General features: G+C 39.7%; 1 protein-coding gene across 4 annotated transcripts in view; it reads right to left on the minus strand.

Moving 5' to 3' along the window:
- Nucleotides 1-22,648, minus strand: part of supt3h (SPT3 homolog, SAGA and STAGA complex component) — a 398,081-nt gene that overhangs the window by 57,577 nt on the left and 317,856 nt on the right. For all 4 annotated transcript variants that reach the window (XM_073057204.1, XM_073057206.1, XM_073057205.1 and 1 more), the window contains 3 exons: nt 16,036-16,148; nt 15,401-15,511; nt 12,322-12,513 (listed from right to left, as the gene is read on the minus strand). In XM_073057204.1, the coding sequence (XP_072913305.1) occupies nt 12,322-12,513; nt 15,401-15,511; nt 16,036-16,148 (416 nt within the window). The remainder of the gene's footprint in view (nt 1-12,321; nt 12,514-15,400; nt 15,512-16,035; nt 16,149-22,648) is intronic.

Raw genomic sequence — 22,648 nt, forward strand, 5'->3', positions numbered from 1 at the left:
AAATTAACCCAAATACAACTTCCAGATCTGTGTCATTGACGGCAGTTCCGTATAAATGCTATAACAAACAGTAACTAGTTTATGCACTAGAAAACATAACTACAGATTAGAACACCTTCTGCCGAGATATACAACTTAATACAGAGAAAATCGGAAGAAAACCAAAACTAACCTACCCGCGAAATATTATAGAAGAATAAAGTAAGAGAAAGGGGGAAAAAAAAGGGGTAAGAAGGAAAAAGAAAAAAAGAGGAAGGGGAAAATTATAAATTCAAGACGAGTATTTATCAACCATTTACCGAGAAGGGAGAAAAAAAAATTCAGAGAATGGAAAAAAAAAGGGGGTGAAGAAAAGAAAAAGATAAAATAAATAAATATTTAAAACAGAGGAAAAATAAATCAGCAGTTGAACTGTGAACCGACAAACAGGGAGGCCTTCACTAAAGACTTCAAACCTCCAAAACAAGTTAGATTTAGTTGTAGAACTCTGTAGGTAAAGTTATACAGAGGTAAAAATAGATTACACACACACCAAATCCCGGGAGAGATTGTCAACAGCCTTTAGAGTTTCAGTGAATAATGTCTGAGTGATTCAAGTGAATTCCGAGTCCAGAGAAAGTAATTTTACTACGAGGAGTACTTATCCACCATTTTAGGAGGTCCGATCAGATTCCGAAGATGACTGGATAGCCGGAAGACTTGCCACAAACGCTTCAGCTTCCCTCGCTGATTTGAACCACTTGAATTCCCCGGTATTAAACTTGATTCTTAGGTCAGCAAGATTACGAAAGGAAGGTTTGAAACCACGATCAAAAAGCACTTTCATTACGCCTTTATACTCAGCGCGCATCTTTAAGGTCTGGGGTGCAAAATCTTCCACAAAGCGAATGGTTGTATCCTGGAAAGAAAAAGAGCCTCTGCGACGTGCCTCCACAATCAGACTGTGTTTTACCTAGTATTGATGGAAACACAAGATTACTGGTTGCGGGCGGGAACCCAGAATTCCGGAGGGAACATAGACTTTGTGTGCCCGTTCGAGCTCGGGTGGCTTCGGAAGCAGATCCTTCCCGAATATCTCACAGAGAAACTCGGCGAAAAACTTCATGGTTGACCCCTTCTCAGTTGCCTCTGGTAATCCCAGAATTCTGATGTTGCAGCGTCTGCTGCGATTTTCGAGATCCACCATTTTGGAAAGAAGTTTATTAGATTTTTCCTCTAAGCTGGAACAGAGAGTCTCCAAGTATCGAACCCGACTCTCTAAAGCTTCAGAAGTCGAATCGATGCGAGATAAGTGTTCAGCATGTTTGTCCACTTTATCGTTGATCCGATACAGTTTCTCTTCTAACTGTTTGAAAGCGGTTTTAATTTCCTTTAAGATTTCGTCTCGGAGATTTTCAAGCGCCTCCATCGTCACGTCCGACGAGGTCGTAGTTTCTTTTCTCCCGGATTTAGAACTCTTGCTAGACATTGTAGGTTAGATATATTCACAGGCAAGTAAGAGATACCGAAATAATTCCTAACTAAGCTTTATAAAATGGAGACATTTAGTGCAAAGGTAGCGACAGTAACGGAACAAAAGTTCGGAGCAGCTAAGCAATCGCCATCTTACCGGAAGTCCCACCTACAGTCTTGATGTCATACACAACATTTGCTGATCTAGTTAACCACATTATCATCCAGATCATTGACATACATGACAAACAATAAAGGACCCAGCACCGATTCCTGCAGTACTCAACTAATCACAGGCCCCCAGTCAGAGAAGCAACTATCAGCACTCTCTGGCTTCTCCCAAAGGCAATATCTAATCCAATTTTCTACCTCAACTTGAATGCCAAGCAACTGAACTTTCTTGACCTGCCTCCATTCCACGTGGGACCTTGTCAAATGCCTTATTCAACTCCATGAAGACAACAATCACTGCCTTGCCTTCATCCATTTTCCTAGAAACTTTCTTGAAAAAACTGACCTACACATATGAAGCCATGCTGGCCATCTTTAATCAATCCATATCTATCCAGTCCCTTAGAATACCTTCCAATAATTTTCCCTCAACTGATGTCAGACTCTCCGGCCTAGACTCACAGGCTGCTTAACAAGCTACGAGCCTATGGCATTATAGGGAATGATTCTAGTTCGGATAAAGCAGTGGCTGATTGACAGGAGGCAAAGAGTGGGAATAAAGGGAGTCTTTTTCTGATTGGCTGCCAGTGACTAGTAGTGTTCTACAGGGGTCTGTGTTAGGACTGATTCTTATTAAGTTATACGTCAATGATTTGGATGATGGAATTGATTACTTTGTTGCAAAGTTTGCAGATGATATGAAAATAGGTGGAGAGGCAGGTAATTTTGAGGAAATAGATAAACAGAAGGACTTAGGCAGATAAGGAGAATGGGCAAAGAAATTGAAAATGGAAATCAGTGTTGGAAAGTGTATGGTCATACTTTGGTAGAAGAAATGGGTTCTTTTGTAGAAAGAAATGGGTTCTTTGGTAGAAGAAATAGGATCATGGGTTGACTAGAATCAGAGTTGGACCAATCAGGGATAAAAAAAGGTAATATACTCTTGGAGCTGGAGGAATTCCTTAATGAATACACCATACCATCGCTTCAGCATTCACCAGAGAGAGAGACCTTGATGAATGTGAGGGAGACATAGAACAGGCTGATATGCTGGAATATGTCAACGTTAAGAAAGAGGACGTGCTGGAATTTTAGAAAAACATTAGGATAGATAAGTCGCCCGGGCCAGTAACCTCAGGTTACTATAGGAACCGAGAAAAATAATTGCTATGCCTTTGACAATGATCTTTGCATCCTCACTGGCCACAGGGGTAGTGCCAGAGGACTGGAGGTTGTTCCTTTGTTCAAGAAAGGTTACTGGGATAACCCTGGGAATAATAGACCAGCAACACACACAAAATGCTGGTGGAACACACCAGGCCAGGCAGCATCTATAGGAAGAAGCATAGTCGACGTTTTGGGCCGGGACCCTTCATCAGGACTAACTGAAAGAAGAGATAGTAAGAGATTTGAAAGTGGGAGGGGGAGGGGGAGATCTGAAATGATAGGTGCTGCACCATCAATAACTCACTCTGAGACGTAAGAAGCGAGATATCGGCTTTTATTGACTGGAAGAATGAACAACACTACATCCTGGAGAATGAGGCCGGGCTCAGGCCCCAATCGCCTTTATACAGGGGTCTGTGGGAGGAGCCACAGGAGCAGTCAGCAGGGGTCTGTCTGTGGGAGGAGCCACAGGAGCAGTCCAGACAGGTATATGTAGTTCACCACAATAGGAGAAGACAGGAGGGGGAGGGATGAAGCTAAGAGCTGTAAAGTTGATTGACAAAAGGCATACAGAGCTGGAGAAGGGAAGGATCATGGGACGGGAGGCCTAGTGAGAAAGAAAGGGGGAAGGGAGCACCAGGGGGAGATAGAGAGCAGGCAAGGAGTGATTGTGAGAGGGACAGAGAGAAAAGAAAAAGGGGAAAACTAATAAATAAACAAACAAACAAACAAATAAGGAATGGGGTAAGAAGGGGAGGCTGGGCATTAATGGAAGTTAGAGAAATCAATGTTCATGCCATCAGGTTGGAGGCTACCCAGACAGAATATAAGTTGTTGTTCCTTCAACCTGAGTGTGGCCATGGATACGCATATCAGAATGGGAATAAGACATAGAATTAAACTGTGTGGCCACAGAGAGATCCTGCTTTCTCTGGTGGACAGAGCATAGGTGTTCAACCCCCTCCCCTTCCCACTTTCAAATCTCTTACTATCTCTTTTTTCAGTTAGTCCTCACAAAGAGTCCAGGCCCGGAACGTTGATTGTGCTTCTTCCTATAGATGCTGCCTGGCCTGCTGCGTTCCACCAGCATTTTGTGTGTGTTGTTTGTATTTCCAGCAGCTGCAGATTTCCTCGTGTTTGCGAATAATAGACCAGTGAGTTTTATGTCAGTGGTGGGCAAACTGTTGGGAAGGATTCTGGAGACAGGACTTGAGTGCATTTGGAGAAAACAAGTCTGATTAGGGATAGTCAAGATGATTTTGTGAGGGGCTGGTCATGCCTCATGAGTTTGGTTGAATTATTTGATAAAATGACAAAGTGCATTGCTGAAGGCAGTGCAGTTGATGTGGTGTGTTTGGATTCTAGAAAGGCACTTGACCGGTTTTCCCATGGTAGGCCCTTTTAGAAAGTGAGAAGGCATGGGCTCCAGGGAATGATGACTCTGCGGATTCAGAATTGGCTTGCCGACAGTAGGTGGGGGTGATAGTAGATGAGGCATATTCTACTTCGAGGTCGGTGACTAGTGGTGTCTCACAGGGATCTATTCTGGGACCCCTGCTCTTTATGATGATTATAAATGACTTGGATGAGGAAGTGGAAGGGTAGTTTAGTAAGCTTGCAGATAACATGGATGTTGCTGGTGTTGTAGTTAGTCTGATGGCTGTTGTACATTACAACAGGATATTGATAGAACGCTGGGCTGAGAAATGACTGATGGAGTTCAATTCAGGAAAGTTTGAGGCGATTCACTTTGGAAGATCGAACTTGGAAGGCAGATTACAGGATTAGTGACTGGATTCAGAACAGAGGGACATTGGAGTTCACGTACATACGTACCTCAAAGTTGTAGAGTAAGTTCTTAGCGTGCTTAAGAAGATGTATGGTGTATTGGTCTTCTTTAGTCGGAGGAATAGATTCAAGAGTTCTGAGGTAATGTTGTAGCTCTATTAAACTCAGGTTACACCACACAGTATATTGCATTCATTTCAGGTCAACTCATTATAGAAGGATGTGGGAACTTTAGAGAGGGCACACAGGAGATTTACCAAGATACTGCCTGGATTAGAGAGCATGTCTTGTGTGGATTGGTTCCGCAAGTTTGGGCTTTCCTCTTTGGAGAAAAGGAGGATGAGAGATGACTTGATAGAGATGTATAAGGTGATAAGAGATGTACAGTAGATTATGTGGACAGACAGAGACATTTTCCCAGGGCAGAAATGGATAATACAAGGGGGAATAAGTTTAAAGTGCTTGAAGCAAAGTATAGATAGCATCTCAAAGGTAGGTTTTTTATAGTGATCGTAGAGGTAGATATATTAGGGACATTTAAGAGACTATATGCAAGTGGTTAAAAAAAATGGGAAGGAAAGGTCAGATTAATCTTGAAACAGCTTAAGATGTCAGCACAACATTATGGGCTGAAGAGCCCATCTTGCTTTGTAGAGTTGTACAGTATGTTCTATTTGACAGCTCCAATAACAATTAATAACATTCTTAATATAGTTTAAATTTTTTTTTTGCATAGTTGCCACTTAAGGTTACATTGTATTTGTAATGGATTTAAATTAGAATTAGTTGACTCCGATTGCACAACAGAAGTTTACAAAATATGCTGTAACCCTGAACTTTAACACAATTTTGTAAGTAAATACTGTGGAGGCAGAAACACTGATAGTTTGAGAACAAGGAAGAACATTTGCCTGTTGAAAATAATAAAAATATGTTCTCTTTAAACTTAAAATAGATTTGTTTACAAAATAAGGGAGTTATAATTGAAGTTATAAAGAGATTTACTTGAACATATGAGAGATAAAATTGGCTGTAATTTTCAGTCAGGAGCAAAGTCATAAAATTCACCATTCACCTGGAAGAAAGTTCACTTTAAAGATCAATCAACTAAAGCAAGAAAAAATGTAATCTGCGATTCTAGTTAGTGTTAGTTATTATTTTAAAAATAAACATTATTCATGATTAGAATATATATATATAAAGAAGCAGTGTAAAAAACTGTATATTCTTAGTCAGTACATTTCATGGTGTAAACTTTAAAGAGAGTGCGAAAATAAAAAAAACATAGCGTTATTGCCACACGAGATAATAACACTTTCATTGGTCGAGGGGCTTCCCCACCCAACTTCTGCCCCTCCATGTGCAGTAGCACAAGGAGCCTTTACTGTGGTTCGAGTTAGAGTTATTAACTGCTGAATAAAGACTGGCAAGGATGCGGTTGGATGTGGTTGGCAAGTTTCAAAGAGGGAGTTGTAAAAAAGTTTGATAAGGCAACCAAAGTTAACAATATGGTCAAAGTATTTTGAGAGGGAAGGAATCTCTAGATTTACACTATTATTTATAAGGCAAATTAACATGAGCCAAGATGGATTAAACGTGAAGATGAAAGATTAGCTTTATTTGTCAGATGCATATGTAAACATACAGTCTACGACCAATACAGCACAAAGAGATGCTGGAAGCAGCCTGCAAATGGTGTCATGCTTCCAGTACCAACACAGCATCCCCATAAGTTACTAACCCCAACCCACACCTCTTTTTGAATGGGCGAGGGAGCTGGAGCATTCAGAGAAAACTCACGCAGTCACAAGGAGAACGTATAAACTCTTAACTGACAGTGGCAGGAATTAAACCCCTATTATCCCATCGATGGCGCTGTAAACCATTATGCTAACCACTACGTTACTGTGAAGAGTAAAAGGTTTAATGAGATCAGGATCAGAGGTTTTAAGATAAGCAAAATCTGAAGACAGCTTTAAAGGTGATGGGAGTGTATCTAAGAAGAGATTCAGAGACAACTTTAGCTTAAGGGGTATCAGAAACAGATGCAAAGCAACAGAGACAGTTTAACAGATAGTCTCAAACTGAGTTACAAATAAGACAGGGCAGATGATGGTTGTTATCACACAAAAGCAGTCAGAATATTTTTTTCTCTTCAGGGTATAGTCAGCCTGGTCTGGGAATGAGTGGCAAAACCGAACAGCAGTTCTTGGTTTTGACATAGTAAGACTGGAAACTCCACAATAATGCTTTTACTGGAGACAAGTACATTAAGAAATGACCATGACAATACCGTTGGGCAAATTATCAGAAGTTGTGTGCAAAATGGAGGACCAAAACCGAGGCTATTGGAATGTATCAAAGTACAATTGCAAGTGTTATAGAGACAATTACTCAATGATATATGGCACAGCAAATAGATGCAGAAAAGAGGTAGATGGATTTGAGTGGCAAAGAAAAAAAAGATTTTATTCTTTTATTATGGTGATGTATACAGTACTGATGAAGCTATATTTAAATGCACACAGTACAGAGAATAAGGCAGATGATCTTGTACCACAGATAGAGATTGAGAGGTATGATGTTGTGGGCATCACTGAGTCATGTCTGAAAGGTGATCAAAATCTGGATTATGTGTTGAGCAATGAATCAGATTTGATTAGGGAGCTTAAGGTAAAGGAAATCCGAAGAGTCCATGATCATAATATAGAATTTACCCTTCAGTGTGAGAAGGAGAAGCTAAAATCAGATGTATCAGTATTATAGTGGAGTAAAGGGAGTTACAGAGGCATGAAAGAGGACCAATGCTCCCTCTAATTTGTAATGAACAGTGTGCACAAAAAGCTTGTGCAGTGCAATTTTATGTCCAGTGACAACCACACGTGCACACTAAATTTTATATATATTCATTTTAACAGCTAGCAAGACACTGTCAAAAAGAACTTTGATCTCTGGGTTTGATCTTTTTTGCTCTCATTCATCTACACTCTCACAAAACATATGTAGCAGGCCTGTAGTGGGTAATATAGGATTTTCTCGCCAAAGCTTTTCCATACCATCCATATGTGAGTTACTTACTAAATTACACTTGTTCCCACTTGCAAATTCTTCAGCAACTTTTGCGTCGCAACAATACACACAAGTAACACCAGTTTCCGTATCGTACGTAAATACTTCTCGTAGCTGCATCTTCCTGACCTCATGAGCTGTTGGTGTAGCAGTTTCTACTGCTTCATTAAGCCATTCCGCTTTAAATGAACTAGCAGTTCTCTGGTGCCTCAAGCTCTTTGTTTCTTTGGAATTCAACATAATGGGACAATAATTTCTTCAATACAAACAATATAAATAAGCCAATTCTGAAATCTGTAGACAAATCATCACAAGCTCCACATTATCAACACTGTGCACATCGGAAACCAGAAAAGGAAATGTAATTGTGTATGATCGTGAAATATAATTAACATGCCAATGAGGTAGAGGGTGACAATGTTATGCACTAGTAGCAAAAGATGCGTGTGCGTGCGTGCGTGCGTGTGTGTGTGTGAGTGTGCGCATGCACATGCACACATCTTTGACGGAACATTGGAGAGGACCTGGCCAAAGTTGATTGGACTGGAATACTAGCACAACAATGGCTGGAGTTTTTGGAGGCAATTTGGAAGGCACAAGATAGATACATTCCAAAGATGAAGAGGTATTCTAAAGAGAGGATGATACAACTGTGGCAGACATGAGAAGTCAGAGATGAGATAAAAGGAAAAGAGAGGACATATAATATAGTTAAAAAATTGTGGTAAGTTAGAGCACTTGAAAGCTTTTAAAAACCACCAGAAGACAACTAAAAAAGCCATAATAGGGAGAACAGAGGAAATGTGAAGGTAAGCTAGCCAATAATATCAAATAAATGGTGGACCAAATTATTAAGTATTAAGTAACCAGTTTTCACTGTGGAAGACACTCATGCCAGAAGATCAAGTGTCAAGTGCCCGAAATTAGTGTAGTTGCTATTCCTAGAGAGAAGGTGCTTGGGAAGCTGAAAGGTCTGAAGGTAGATACGTCACCTGGATCAGATGGACTACAGCCCAGGGATATGAAAGAGGCAACTAAAGAGACTGGGGAGGCATTTGTAATGATCTTTCAGGAATCACTAGATTCTGGAATGATTTCAGAGGACTGGAAAATTTCAAATGTCATTCCACTCTTTAAGAGGAGAGGGAGGCAGAAGAAAGAAAATTATAGGCCAGTTAGCCTGACTTCAGTGGTTGGGAAGATGTTGGAGTCCATTATTAAGGATGAAGTTTCAGGGTACTTGGAAGCACCCGATACAATAGTCAAAGTCAACATGCTTTCCTTAAGGAGAAAACATGGCTGACAAATCTTTGAAGAAATAACAAGCAGGACAGACAAAGGAAGAGTCCGTGGATGTTGTTTACTTGGATTTTATGAAGGCTTTTGACAAGGTGCTGGATATGAGGCTGCCTAACAAGATAAGAGCCCATGGTATTACAGGAAATATACCAGCACTGATAGAATATTGGCTGACTGGCAGGAGACAAAGAGGGGGAATAAAGGGGGTATTTTCTGGTTGACTAGTGGTGTCCCAAGGAGGTTGGTGTTGGAACCACTTCTCACATTATACTGTTAATGATTTGGATGACAGATTTAGTGGCTTTGTGGCTAAACTTGCAGATGATACAAAGATAGTTGGAGGAACAGGTAGTGTTGAGGAAGCAGGGAGTCTGCAGAAGGACAAGAGAAGGAGAATGGGCAAAAGAGTGGCAAATGGAATACAGTGTAGGTAACTGTATGGTCATGCACTTTGGTAGAAGGAATAAAGGTGTAGACTATTTTCTAAATGGGAAGAAAGTTCAAAAACTAAAGGCATACAGGGACTTCAGAGCCTTCATGCAGGATTCCCTAAAGGTTAACTTCCAGGTTCAGTCTGCGGTAAGGAAAGAAAATGCAATGTTAGCATTCATTTTGAGAAGACTAGAATACAAAAGCAAGAACATAATGCAGAGGCTTTATAAGGCATTGGTCAGACTACGCTTTGAGTGTAGTGTGAGCAGTTTTGACTCCTTATCTAAGAAAAGATGGTGTTTTTGTTGGAGAAGGTCCAGAGGAAGTTCACGAGAATTGTTCTGCGAATGAAAGGGTTAATGTATGAGATGTGTTTGATGGCTCTGGGCCTGTACTCACTAGAGTTTAGAAGAATGATGGAGGCCTACTGAAACATATTGAAAATTGAAAGGCCTAAATTGTGTGGATGTGGTGAGGATGTTTCCTATAGTGGATGAGTCTCAGACTAGAGGGCACTGCCTCAGAATAGAGGAACGTTCATTTAGAACTGAGATGAGGAGGAATTTCTTTAGCCAGAGGGTAGTGAATCTTCCGAATCCATTGCCACAGATGGCAGTGGAGGCCAAGTCATTGGGCACATTTAAAGTGAAGGTTGATAGGTTCTTGATTAGTCAGGGCATCAAAGGTTACAGAGAGAAGCTAGGAGAATGGGACTGAGAGGGATAATAAACCAGCCATGAAGGAATGGCAGAGTAGACTTGATGGGCCAAATAGCATAATTCTGCTCCCATGTTTAGGATGGTGGTGAACATCGAACAGCTCAACATCAATCTGTTCACGTCTTATGGTCTCAGCAAAACATTATTCTGTGATATCACCAGAAGGGAACTTAGGGGAAAGAGAAGTCACCCACTGTGACTAGCCAAAATTTGAAAAAATAATAGCCATGAATGTGTCAGGTATAATTTTGTGGAAATAATTTTCTTATTTATAGAAGACTAAGCAATAAACATGTTACTATTTACTGGAATCCTGACCGACATTAACCCTTTACAAATGTGGGGGATGGGCAAGCCAAAGCATACTCAACTTACAGGAGCAGGTTAGAAGGGGAAGTTGGATAGACATGGACAAATATTAAAAAAACACTACCGTCAAGTTATTGAGTATTGCTTTATTACAGCAATAGATATTTTTACTTCAATGACTGGGTAAAGCACCATCGTCACAGAGGAAATATTTCATCTTCATTGGTAGAGATAATGATATAACATGAGTATTTGAGTCCAGATAGTTTACGTTGGTAGCGATGTTCAGCTTCTTGTCAGAGTTGATCTTAGTGTTAAGCTACACTCAGTTTTAAGTAAAAATGCACTGATATTTAAATATTATAAGATACAGAACACACATGAACACAGTTAGGAGCAGCAGTAGGCCTCAAGCCTGTCTCACCATTCCATGTGATCATAACTGATCTACTTCAGGCGTTAACTCCTACTTTGTGCCAGATCCCCATAATCCTCAATTCTACATCCGAGTTACAACTCTCTGGGGTAAAGAATTCCAGAGATTTACTGCTCTGTATGAGATTCCACACATCTCACTTTTAAATGACAATCCCCCCACTTTGCAACTCCATCCCCTCATTCAAAATTCTTTCACTAATGCAATCATCTCAACATCAACTAGTCATGCCTCCTTAAGATCTTAGATGTTTCAATACGGTTACCCCTCATTCCTCTAAATTCCGAAGAATATAGACTCAGACTGTTATCTCTCCTGATAGGGCAATCCTGCCATCCCAGGATATAGCCTGGAGAGTTTCCACATGCACTACCTCCAGTGTTACTCTTTAATGTTTTTTAAATCAGTAGGTAGTCAGTCTAACACTCCTGTTGTTACAGCACCAGCCCCATTCTCTAGAGGTGGTACACCTAACTGTCCTTTTTTGTTTTATATACCCACAGAAATGTTCACTGTTCATTTTGACATCGGATGTAAGTTATCTCTCAAAATCAATTATCTTCTTTTGTTATAAGCTTTTATAGTCTTTCACCTTGGTTCCTGAAAAATGTGTCCCGCTTTCTTGTTTGCTACTACCCCTTGCTATTTAGAGTGCCCTACTTTCCAATTTGACATTATCCTTGACTTTCTTTATCAAATCTGGATGATTCTCATCTTCCACAGAATCTCTTCTATTTGGGACATGTTTTGCTGGGCATTATTAATTAGCTGCTCAAGTATCTGCTACCGTTCATTTACCAACGTACAGCAAACTGTTAAGGAAACACAATGTACAGTAGCTTTCGTAGCAGGAGGATTTGAGTACAACAGCAATGATGGCTTGCAACATTTATAAAGGTTGTTGGTGAGACTGCACATGGAGTGCTGCATGAAGTTTTTTTTTGATTATACAAAACAAATACAGAATAGAGGAAGCATAGTAAAGATTAGTCAGACTGATTCCTAGAACAGTGGAACTGCCAAATGACGCGATATTATCTCAACAACAATTGCATTCATTAGAGCTTAGAAGAATGAGAGGTAACAACTGAAATTCCCAAAGTTTTGACGAGGCTGGGCAGACTGCTGTTTCCACTGTTGGTGCCAAGAACAAGGTATCACTATCTCAGGTTATAGGGCAAAAAATTTATGACTGAAATAAGGAAAATTTTCCTCATCCAGAGGGAGGTGAACCCCTGGAAGTTGCTATTATACAGGGTCAGTTAAAGTCAAGTTGCTGACTATTTTCAGGAGCCGGATAAGTTTCTAGACAGTAAGGGTATCAAAGGGTAGGGGGAAGAGTGGAAACAGAATATTGGGAAAGATAACCATCGATGATCTTCTGGAACTGCAGAGCAGATAAAAGGGTTAAATGGTTTACATCCTCTCCTATGTTTTTATTTCAGAAAGGCATTTTATCACACAAAAAAATATACTAACCTTTTTTCGTTTGCGAGTTTTTGCCTTGGAATTGCTGGAATCTTGACCCAAGCTTCCATTGCCCACATTTCCTGAATGTGTTTTAGACACATGTGGCACTGTTGATGCTGGTGTAGTTGGGGTTGATGGAGGTGTATTCTCAGGAGATTCAGGATTGTTCTTTATGTTCACAGATTGAACATGAAGTTGCATCTAAAAGAATGCAAAATTATTTTGCTGAGCGCCTCAAATACAAGTAGATTGTCTACAAACAAGAAATGCAATTAAATATGTGGTTTGTTTTTGACTTTGCCTTTGGATTCAATTTCAATGAAGTCTTTGTCTTGATGGACATCTCCATCTGTTCTTTATAAGAACTGAAAAGTTTGTGTACTCTATCATAAACACCATGGCCAGCTTGGGTCTTGCACTATTCTCTCAACAAACCACATTCACTACCCTTTATGTCTCCCACGCTCAATTCTGAAGTCAGGTACTGTTGCTTCATGTCTGCATGTTGAAACTATTGTGACTAATTTCAGACTCACCCTACCACCATGAACTTACAGTCACTGGATGCTTTCAACATTGTCATTATTTTTTTTCCTATTCTATTGTTGTCACCAGTTGTGATGTACAAAGCCCTGTGAGGTGCAATCTATGGTATCACATTGGAAACATGGAGTGTATTAAGTGCATGGAGAAAAAAAAATAAACTGCTGGAAAAACTCTGCATGTCAAGCAGCATCTGCAGAGGTAAAATGGATGTGTCAGCATTTCAAGAATGATGCAAGGTCACAACCAAAAGCATCAACACATCCCGTCTGCCTCCACAGATACCGTTTGACCCACTGTTTTTCCTTGTGTCTATTTTTTTGCTCCAGATTCCAGCACCTGCAGCGTCATTTCTCTTTAAAGAGCATGCTGCTTTATTCAACGTTCATCTCAAACAGCAAATGTGCACAATGATGCTCACACAGATAAATCTATGTACAGCAATATCACAAGCAGTTACATATATATTGTAAATAACATTTGTAAAGAATTGAGATGTAGAATAGCCAGAAGCCAGGGTTTTAATTAAATGTTGGAACAGACTCAAAGGGCTGAGTGACCAGTTATTGTTCCCATGTTCCCTACTTTGTTCCAGTTGCATAAAATAATTTTCATTAAAATCTGATGCTGAATTTGAGTTTGCTACCAGGAAAGAAAAAGATCTGACATTGTCCAACTCCATTGCGCAAATATCATTCACTGAGACTGCATTCACTGCATTATCCTGGAACCTAAATAGCTCTTATTATGTTTTTCCAAGTCTAGTCCAGAGGAAGTTGACAATTAATACAAAGTTGCTGATGATTTATTCCGTTTAAATGATTCAACATGTAACTATGTTCTTGCAGCGTGAACTCCAAATGCTGAGACGCCATTGACACATGGAGAGGAATGTTTTGTCTGAAATGGTAACACATTCAGTGGAGCAACAGAGCCACCCACACAAGCCAATACTATGTGCAGCTTCAAGCTTCATTCACAAGGTGCCCACAGTTACTTGTGCCAAATGGGTGTTAGTTGCACTGCTCTGGTTGGGAGAGAAGAGCACTGTAAATTTCTTGTGCAATTTTCCAAAACTCCAGTGGTGAGTTAAGCCACTCATTGCTTGCGTTGTCCAATATGATTTTTGCCAGAACAGTTGGGCTGCAAGCCTCAAAGCCCTCGTCCAACCATGGTTCAAAGAAGTGAGTTCTGAAATGAGATTTAACTGACAGTGACAGCATTTGAACAAGTGTGGCACCTAGACACCTTAGTAAATGTGAAGTCAATGGTCATCAAAGAGCAAAAATACTTCAGCGATTGGAGACATATCTCGCACAAAAGAAGATAGTTCTGTTTACTGAAGGCTAATTATCCCCAGGGCTTTGCTAAAATTCCTCAGGGCAATGTCCTAGGCACAGCCATCTTAGGCTGCACATCACGATACTGCTTTCAAGCAAAATCAACGTGGGAATGTTTGCTGATGATTGACCTACACACAATTCTTCTGCAATAAATTAGCCTATGCCCGCATACAGCAAAACTTAGGCAGTATTCAGACGTGAGCTAACAGGTGGCAAGTACCAATGGAAATATAAAATAAAAGACAAAGACCAACTCCAGCTATCTACCCTTAACATGCATTTGCATCAACATCGCCAATTACCTCACTGTCACTAATGACAAAAACATTCCGATTGACTAACCACATAAATGCAGTAGGTGCAAGAGCAGGTCAAAGGGAATCCAGTAGCTGGACATGTACTTCTCGAATTCCCAATACGTTTTCACAACATACATGGCACATCAGGAGTGTAACTTGTCTGGATTTGTGCAGTTTAGGAGCACTCAACAGACATAAAAACACCCAAGATAAAGCAGCTTGATTTGCATCCCATTTAACAGCCAAAGCTGCAGGTGCACTTTGGCTACTAATACATATGATCAACAAAGTGTACTGTAGACACCTGCCCGGGCTATTCCTTTAGTACCTCTGAAATTAAAAACAAGAGCTTTAGGTTTTCAGAAATACTACTAATTGTAGGTTCCACTCCAAGTCACACAACACCCTGACTTGGAAATAAATTTTTGTTTCTTCAGTATAGTTGAATCAACATTTCCAGCCCTTTTTTCTTGATTGAGACTCACAATGTGGTAATTAGCTGGTCTGGTTTTACAATGACTCACCTTTCAACTGATTCAGGCTTGTCCATAGTTTATTTCTCACTAATAAACCGATTGACATTTTTGGTGGAACTCTATGGGCTGATTATTTTACTTTTTGGGCCATTTCAAAGGCATCATAGGACTAACTTTGCATCTTAAACTATTTCTGGCAGATAGCAGCTAAAGGTGAATAACGATTTATATAAATTTTAATGTTCCTTGTGGAATCTGACTCTGCAATGAGGAGTGTGTACTTTTAGGCAATAGTCCAAATTGAAACACACACAATTGCAGTCTAACATTACCAAAAAATAAATGGTAGCATTTGTTTCTCCATGGGAGAAAATCTGGGAGGCAAATTTCCTTCCACTTAGAGACTGTGTTAGTTTGAAGTACTTACCTCAGGCAACGCAGTGTTATGATGTGCAAATATCGTAGATCTGGCATTATTAAATGGATCACCAGTTTTAGCAGTCATATCTTGCTTCACCAAGAGGGCTAGGTCCACCAGCTTAAAATAATATATTGATATATTATGGGATTTTAACAGAAGTGTTAACTTGGCATTATGTGAAGAAATTTGCTAATCTCTTATGAGCTTGGCAATAATTTTGATGTGCTTAAGTAATTCAGAATTTTTGTTGTTAACAGCATAATAAGCAAAAACCACAGAAAGGCATTGCCACTAAACCTCCCACCCTTTCTAAAACACGCATTAAAGAGGCCAACTATTACATCCTTGCATGCAAGTACAAACTGGACTATTTGGTTATAGTGACAACCGCCTTCTTGCTCTCCCCTCCCCCCAATTTACACATGGTTCATCAGTGTTATATTGCAATAAAAATGGACCAAGGAAACTATTTTCACACCTGCCCATTAAAACTCGTGACCTCTGAGTTGCTAAATCATCACCAGAGCCACTAGCTATACTTTTTACAGAAACATACAGTACTGTTGATAATACAAAAACTACACCTTCAATGTATTTAACATACTATTATAAATCTCCATTTTATAAAATTATCACGTTACCTGGGCCACTGTTTCATACGCTAGGTATGCCATGATCTCCAATGCGACTGGATTTGGCTTGACCTCCATGCTACTGCAGTCCAGCCAGTCTTTAAACTTACTTGACTTCTTGGCTGTTAATTATGAGAAAATAAATTTAATTAATATATTTAGAAAAAAGATGTACTCCTATGTATTTTACAGCAGCAGGCCTATAAACTAATGTCGAAGACCTTTTTAGCATGTCATCTTGATCTCAAAACTATAAAGCAATGAAATGAAAAATTAGATTATAAAATTAGCACAACTTCCATTCAATCAGCTTGTGTTCATCAACTGATAGTTTTTAATGGCATTAATTAGCATTAATTAGTTTTACTTTGTATCTTTCTGATAGTTCAACAGTAACATTTGACCAAACTTTTGGAAGGGAAGAAATAAATTTCAATGGCAGATGTCCTCTCATTCCAATAATTATGCTCGTTATTACTACGAATGAACCTTGCAGAGAATCTGAAATCTTGCCGATCATATGATTTTTAATGTTTATTTGTCAACTGTGTAGGTATAATCTACCCAGCACATTTATTTCTTAAATTTTCATCCTCACTTTCATTCTTCTTTTCATGACTTCATTCCTCAGATCTTTCTTTTCCATCTAATACATTAATTCCTTTCCCCCTTCACATATATTCTGTGCAATTTCATTCAATTCTTACTTTTTCAATCACCATTTCATCTCTTCCTTATTTCTTAGAATTTCATTATACGTATCCTTATATGTTTCCTATTTATTTCAAAAATAAAATCTGATCATCCAGAAACAGCCAGCATTAAATTAGATTTTGTGAACAGATAGCTGATGTTTTCATCCTTGGTAGAGAAAATGCAAGAGATTTGGCAAAGGCAGAATAGGTAAGTGGCTTAAGTTAGAGTAAGCAAGCTATTAAAAGTCAGAAAATAGACTAATTGCTAGGTGTTTGGGATGGTCAAGAGGACTGCCAGGGAAAAGCTGAGAAATAAAACCAGTAAAATTTGGTAAAAAGAGCAGGTACTGTACTAATGATGCAGGAACTGGGGGCCAGAACAATTAATTGACACATGGCAGACTACATACAGATAGAGTCACCTATCATAAGCATCAAGGAGTGTCCCTTTCAATGACTTTGGTGCAACTGCAACCCTAGGTCGGTGTCACCTGCCACAATTCCTCACTCGTGCTTTTGCTCCATCATTGAAGGTTAATATCTTTCACTGAGTCAGTTTGCTGTGCTGCGGTCTAAGTATTGACTTTGATAATGGTAGGCCTTTAGAACTTTCCCTTTCTCTGTAACAGATAACTCCGTAAATATGTATTGACAAGCAGAAACAGGTTATTGCTTTTTATCATTTAAAGGATGAGAGCATCACCTGCAAGGGCAGCAGTAATTGCACATCCTTTACTGTCTTTGAAGTGAGGGGATTGCAGGTCCTTTTCAGCAGGGAGTTCAGAGTTATTGCTGAGGATCTGAAGTAACATATACGGCCAGATCAGGTAGGGACGACATTTCCTAAAGCCCATTTGTGAACCAGATGAGCTTTTCAAATAATCTGCTAATTTCACATCAATCAACTCTGATATTATTTTTTAAATCTCAGTTTACATAATAGCTGAACCTAAATTCCTCAAGTTGATATTTGAACCTAGTCCAGCTTGTTGATTACTAGCTTGAACTGAGATGAGGTACTATATTCAATATAGTCTCATTGATGTAATTTTAAGCAGTTAACAGTCTACCAATTTCTATTTGAGTACTTTATCATATCTCTACTTTTTTCTTAACTATTTTCTCTAACAGACTTGCTGAGTATTTCCAACATTTTCTGTTCTTGTTTCAGATTCCCTCCTATGTAGTTTCCTTTGATCATTTTCTTTTATAATATATTCCTCATTTTAACATGTCTTTGCATTTCACATTCCTCATTCTCCCTCTTTCACAAAGAATTGCCAGCTGAATTAAAGTGACAATTTCAGAAAACAAACACCAATATGTTTTATCTACTCCTGGTTTGTGTTGTTATTCATGTTTCCCTTTTCCATACACAAGCCATATTGACTATTTAGGGCCAGTGTGTGCACAATAACTCCCTTCCCCACAGGACAAGAGGTTGCTTTCATCAAAACCAATGAATTAACACAATGGACTGACTCTACTGCAACTGACAGAATGCAGTGTGCCTTTCTTCTCACATCTATTGAGGTTAATAAGACAAAGTGTGAAAATTTAAAATATTGGGAATTGCATGGAAATTCTGATTCAATTCAAGATCATTACACAGGACTTCTCTTTCCTTACAAAACGAATTAATACATAATATATGGTGCAAATAGTGTGAAAAATGAACTTCAACAAGAATTTTTTAATGTAATGTGCTAACCATTACGCTATTAGAGCTCAGTTAATAGGGCCAACATAACAATGCGTCTTATGATGGGAGCAATTTGTTTGATATGGTTAACTATGATCTCTGTGCAATCTTTTCAATTTGAATTTAAGTTGGGCCCAACAAAGATTACCGTAATTGTTTTATGGTCTGCACCTGTTAGATTGATAAAATTCTACAGCAATGAAAAATAAATCTCGATTATCTGTTTGTCATGTTAGAACCATAAGAGACTTAAATCATTCACCTCACCATTTCCAAACTGACAAAGAAAAAGTGTAACCAGGCATTCACAGTATTATCATTGCTGATCAGCAAGCCGAGCAGCATCACTGACCAGAGTCTCAACTGGATCAGCCACATCAATGCAACAGCTTGAAGAGCAGGTCAGATGTTGGAAGTCCTGGGGCAAGTGCCTCCCTGCTGGGGCCATTAAAATATTTTCTTAATCCACAAGACACATCAAATATGATGGAATATGCTCCATGTTTCATCGCTAGTCAAAAACAAAGCAGCGCTGCATGCAGAACCCTAACTTTTACCCCCTCTGTCATCAGGGCACTCAATTTGTGCTTTCTATAAGATGCACTACATTAGCACCACCCATTCTGCAATTTTTGACACCGTTAAATACAAGGAACTTCCATTACCTACAAACCACGTCCTGAATCGAAAGCACATCACTATTTCTTCACTGACACTAGGTCATCTCCCCTTCAACAGGAATGTGGGGGTACCTTGATTAGAAGGACTGCAGTGGTTTGAGTTGGCAGCTCACTACAAATTTCTCAAGGGCAAATTCAGATGAATAGTGAATATGCAACTCACAACTGAAGATTTAAAAAAAATCATCCTTCAAAATTATAACACGAGGAAATCTGCAGATGCTGGAGATTCAAGCAATACACACAGAATGCTGGTGGAACGCAGCAGGCCAGGCAGCATCTATAGGAAGAAGTACAGTCAATGTTTTGGGCCGAGACCCTTCGTCAGGACTGACTTATAAAGGGTCTCGGCCCGAAATGTCGACTGCACTTCTTCTTATAGATGCTGCCTGGCCTGCTGCGTTCCACCAGCATTTTGTGTGTGTTGATCAAAATTATAAGTAAAGTTACTGATTTTAACAAAATCACCACTGAGCTCAGAGCACCTTATCATGACTGTAGTCGCCATAGTCCTGATATCATCCATGTTGGAAGTACTTTGTATAATCCTATTGCTTCAATGGCTTTGTATAACTACGTGCCAAAGCCACAGACAGTACTCTAACTGTGCCTTGCTGATCACTGCATAATTCTCTTTTAGACAGAGAGAAACACAGCCCATAAAACATATCCTTGAGCATACCAAATTCAATCTGACCATCAACCACCAATTATCACTAACCCTACATTAATCCCAGTTTTAAATTCTCCACAAATTCCCCAGATTTTACCATTCACATATACACTAGGGGCAATTTGGAGGGGTCAGTTTTACCTACCAACTCACATCTTTGGAATGTTGGAAAAAACCGGAGTCCCCAGAGGGCAGCCATGCAGTCAAAGGGAGGAAGTATGACTTCCACACTGACAAGGTCAGGATTGAACTTTGGTTCCTGGCACTCCCAGCCTGTGGTTCTACTAGCTATACCAGTGTACCGTCACTTCCCTTATACTTATTGGTTCTATTTTTGAACCTAAAATGTGGTATTCTTTTTGTTACAACTAATCTAGTCATGCTGGAATTTTTCAGGAAATTACATAATAAAAATCCTAATTAGGGCTACATTTAATAGCAAATTTGAAGGAGAGAGGGGGATTGTAATGTACAATTGATATACTTAAAAAATGCTGGATGCAGACCAACTTTGTGTTGTTATAATGTGCATTCAGCATCAACCATACTGTTGACTGGCAATAGTGGAAAGATTAAGATCATAATATTCACCTCTGAACTGGTGAAGTACATTTAAATTGAAGCAGAGAATGGTATTTGTCCATCCTACATGGGTTTGTCCTCTATCATCCAGTAGCACTTACATCCACAGAGAAGTGTTTTGAGAGGTTGTTGATGAAACACATCAAAGCCTGCCTGTGAAGCAACTTGGAATCAATTCAGTTTGCCTACCGGCACAACATGTCCACAACAGATGCCATTTCATTGGCTCTTCACTCAGCTCTGGAACATCTGGACAACAAATATGCATACATCAGGAAGGTCTTTAGCAACTACAGCTCGGCATTCAATACTATCATCTCCTCAAAACTAATCTATAAACATCAAGACCTTGGCTTCAATACCTCCTTGTGCAATTGGATCCTTGATTGCCTCCCTTGCAGACCTCAGTCTGCTTGGGTTTGTAACAACATCTCCTCTACAATCTTCATCAGCACAGGGGCGCCATAAGGCTGTGTGCTGAGCCCCTGCTCTACTCACTCCATGCTCATGAGTGTGTGGCTAAGCACAGCTCCAACATTTATTTCAGTACCACTGTCATAGGTGGCTACAAATCAACACATAGAAGGTAGATTGCAAATCTGACTGAATTGTGCCATAACAGCAACCTCTTACTCTATGTCAGCAAGACCAAGGGGCTGATTGTTGACTTCAGGAGGAGGAAACCAGAGGTCCATGAGTCAGTCCTCATCGGAGTGTCAGAGGTGGAGAGGGTCAGCAACTTTAAATTCTTTGGCATTATCATTTTAAAGTACTTGTCCTGTGCCCAGCGCATAAGTGCAATTATGAAGAAAAATGGCAGCAACTCTACTTCATTAGAGGTTTGCAAAGATTCGTCATGACATCTAAACTTTGACGAACTTCTATAGATGTGTGGTGGAGAACATATTGACTGGCTGCATCATAGCCTAGTATGGAAACGCCAATGCCTTTGAACAGAAAATCCTACAAAAGTAGTGGATATGGTTCAGACTATCACAGGTAAAGTCCTCCCCACCACTGAGCATGCCTACACGGAACGGTGTTGCAAAAAAGCAGCATGCATCATCAGGGAAACCTATCATCCGGGACATGCTCTCTTCTCACTGTTGCCATTGGGAAGAAGGTACCAGAGCCTCAGGATTCACACCACAAGGTTCAGGTACAGTTTCTATCCCTCAACCATCAGGCTCTTGAACCAGAGAGGATAATTTCACCCAACTTCATTAGTCCCATTACTGAACTATTCCCACAACCTCTGGATTCACATTCAAGAACCCATCATCTCATTTTCTCAATAACTCTTGTTTGTTTGTTTATTTCCTTTTTCCTTTCTTTTTGTATTTGCACAATCTGTTATCTTCGGCACACTGGTTGTCCACCCTGTTGGTACAGTCTTGCTTTGAGTTTATTACGGGTATTGGATTTATTGAGTATGCCTACAAGAAAATAAATCTCAGGTTTGTATATGGTGACATATATGCACTTTGATAATAAATTTACTTTGAACTTTGCAGAAAATTATTATTGTTTGCATGACCTGAATTTCATGACTTAAGTGGTACAATAACTTGCCATAAGAGGTGGAAGTCAGTGAATGCATCTTCAAAGGCCAGATCCTTACAGTAACACCAAAGGTGTCAAACCTGGCTGCTCCTATCACCTTCCAGCTTGTACTCCATCTCCTTCCCCCACCTCTGATTCTAGCTTCTTCCCAGTCCTGATGAAGGTTCTCAGCCTGAAAAGCCAACTGTTTATTCACTTCCATAGATGCCGCCTGACCTGCTGAGCTCCTCAAGCATTTTATGTGTGTGTTACTAATGAATGTTCAATTCATCATATCCACTGCTAACCATAAAACATAACACCCCCCCTTCCACCACCACCACTATTAGGAATCTATCAACTTGGCCTCAGACTGATCATTCATGCTCCTCACACACTTAACACTGTCACAAGCATTATAGCTACGCATGTCTCAGAGCTTGCATAGAATGTCACAATGACAAGCACTTCATTCCAACAATCTGGGTCTTGCTTGCTTGCAGAAGCAAGAGCTATACAAGTGGAGAAAGTAGAAGTGAGCAACAGGGGACAGGAAACCCAATGGAGAACAAAGTGTTAAAAACATGAGAAATAGGAGCAAGATGAACTTCCAACATAATCTCATTGTCCAGCATGTTTCTGGAATCGGTTATTATCCAGAAATCTATCAATTTCCATCTTAAACTAACTCACTGACTGGGCATCCACAGCCTTCTGCAGTGGAGAGTTCCAAGATTCATCATCCTTT

Source organism: Hemitrygon akajei, chromosome 9, assembly GCF_048418815.1.
Source record: "Hemitrygon akajei chromosome 9, sHemAka1.3, whole genome shotgun sequence".
Taxonomy (NCBI): domain Eukaryota; kingdom Metazoa; phylum Chordata; class Chondrichthyes; order Myliobatiformes; family Dasyatidae; genus Hemitrygon; species Hemitrygon akajei.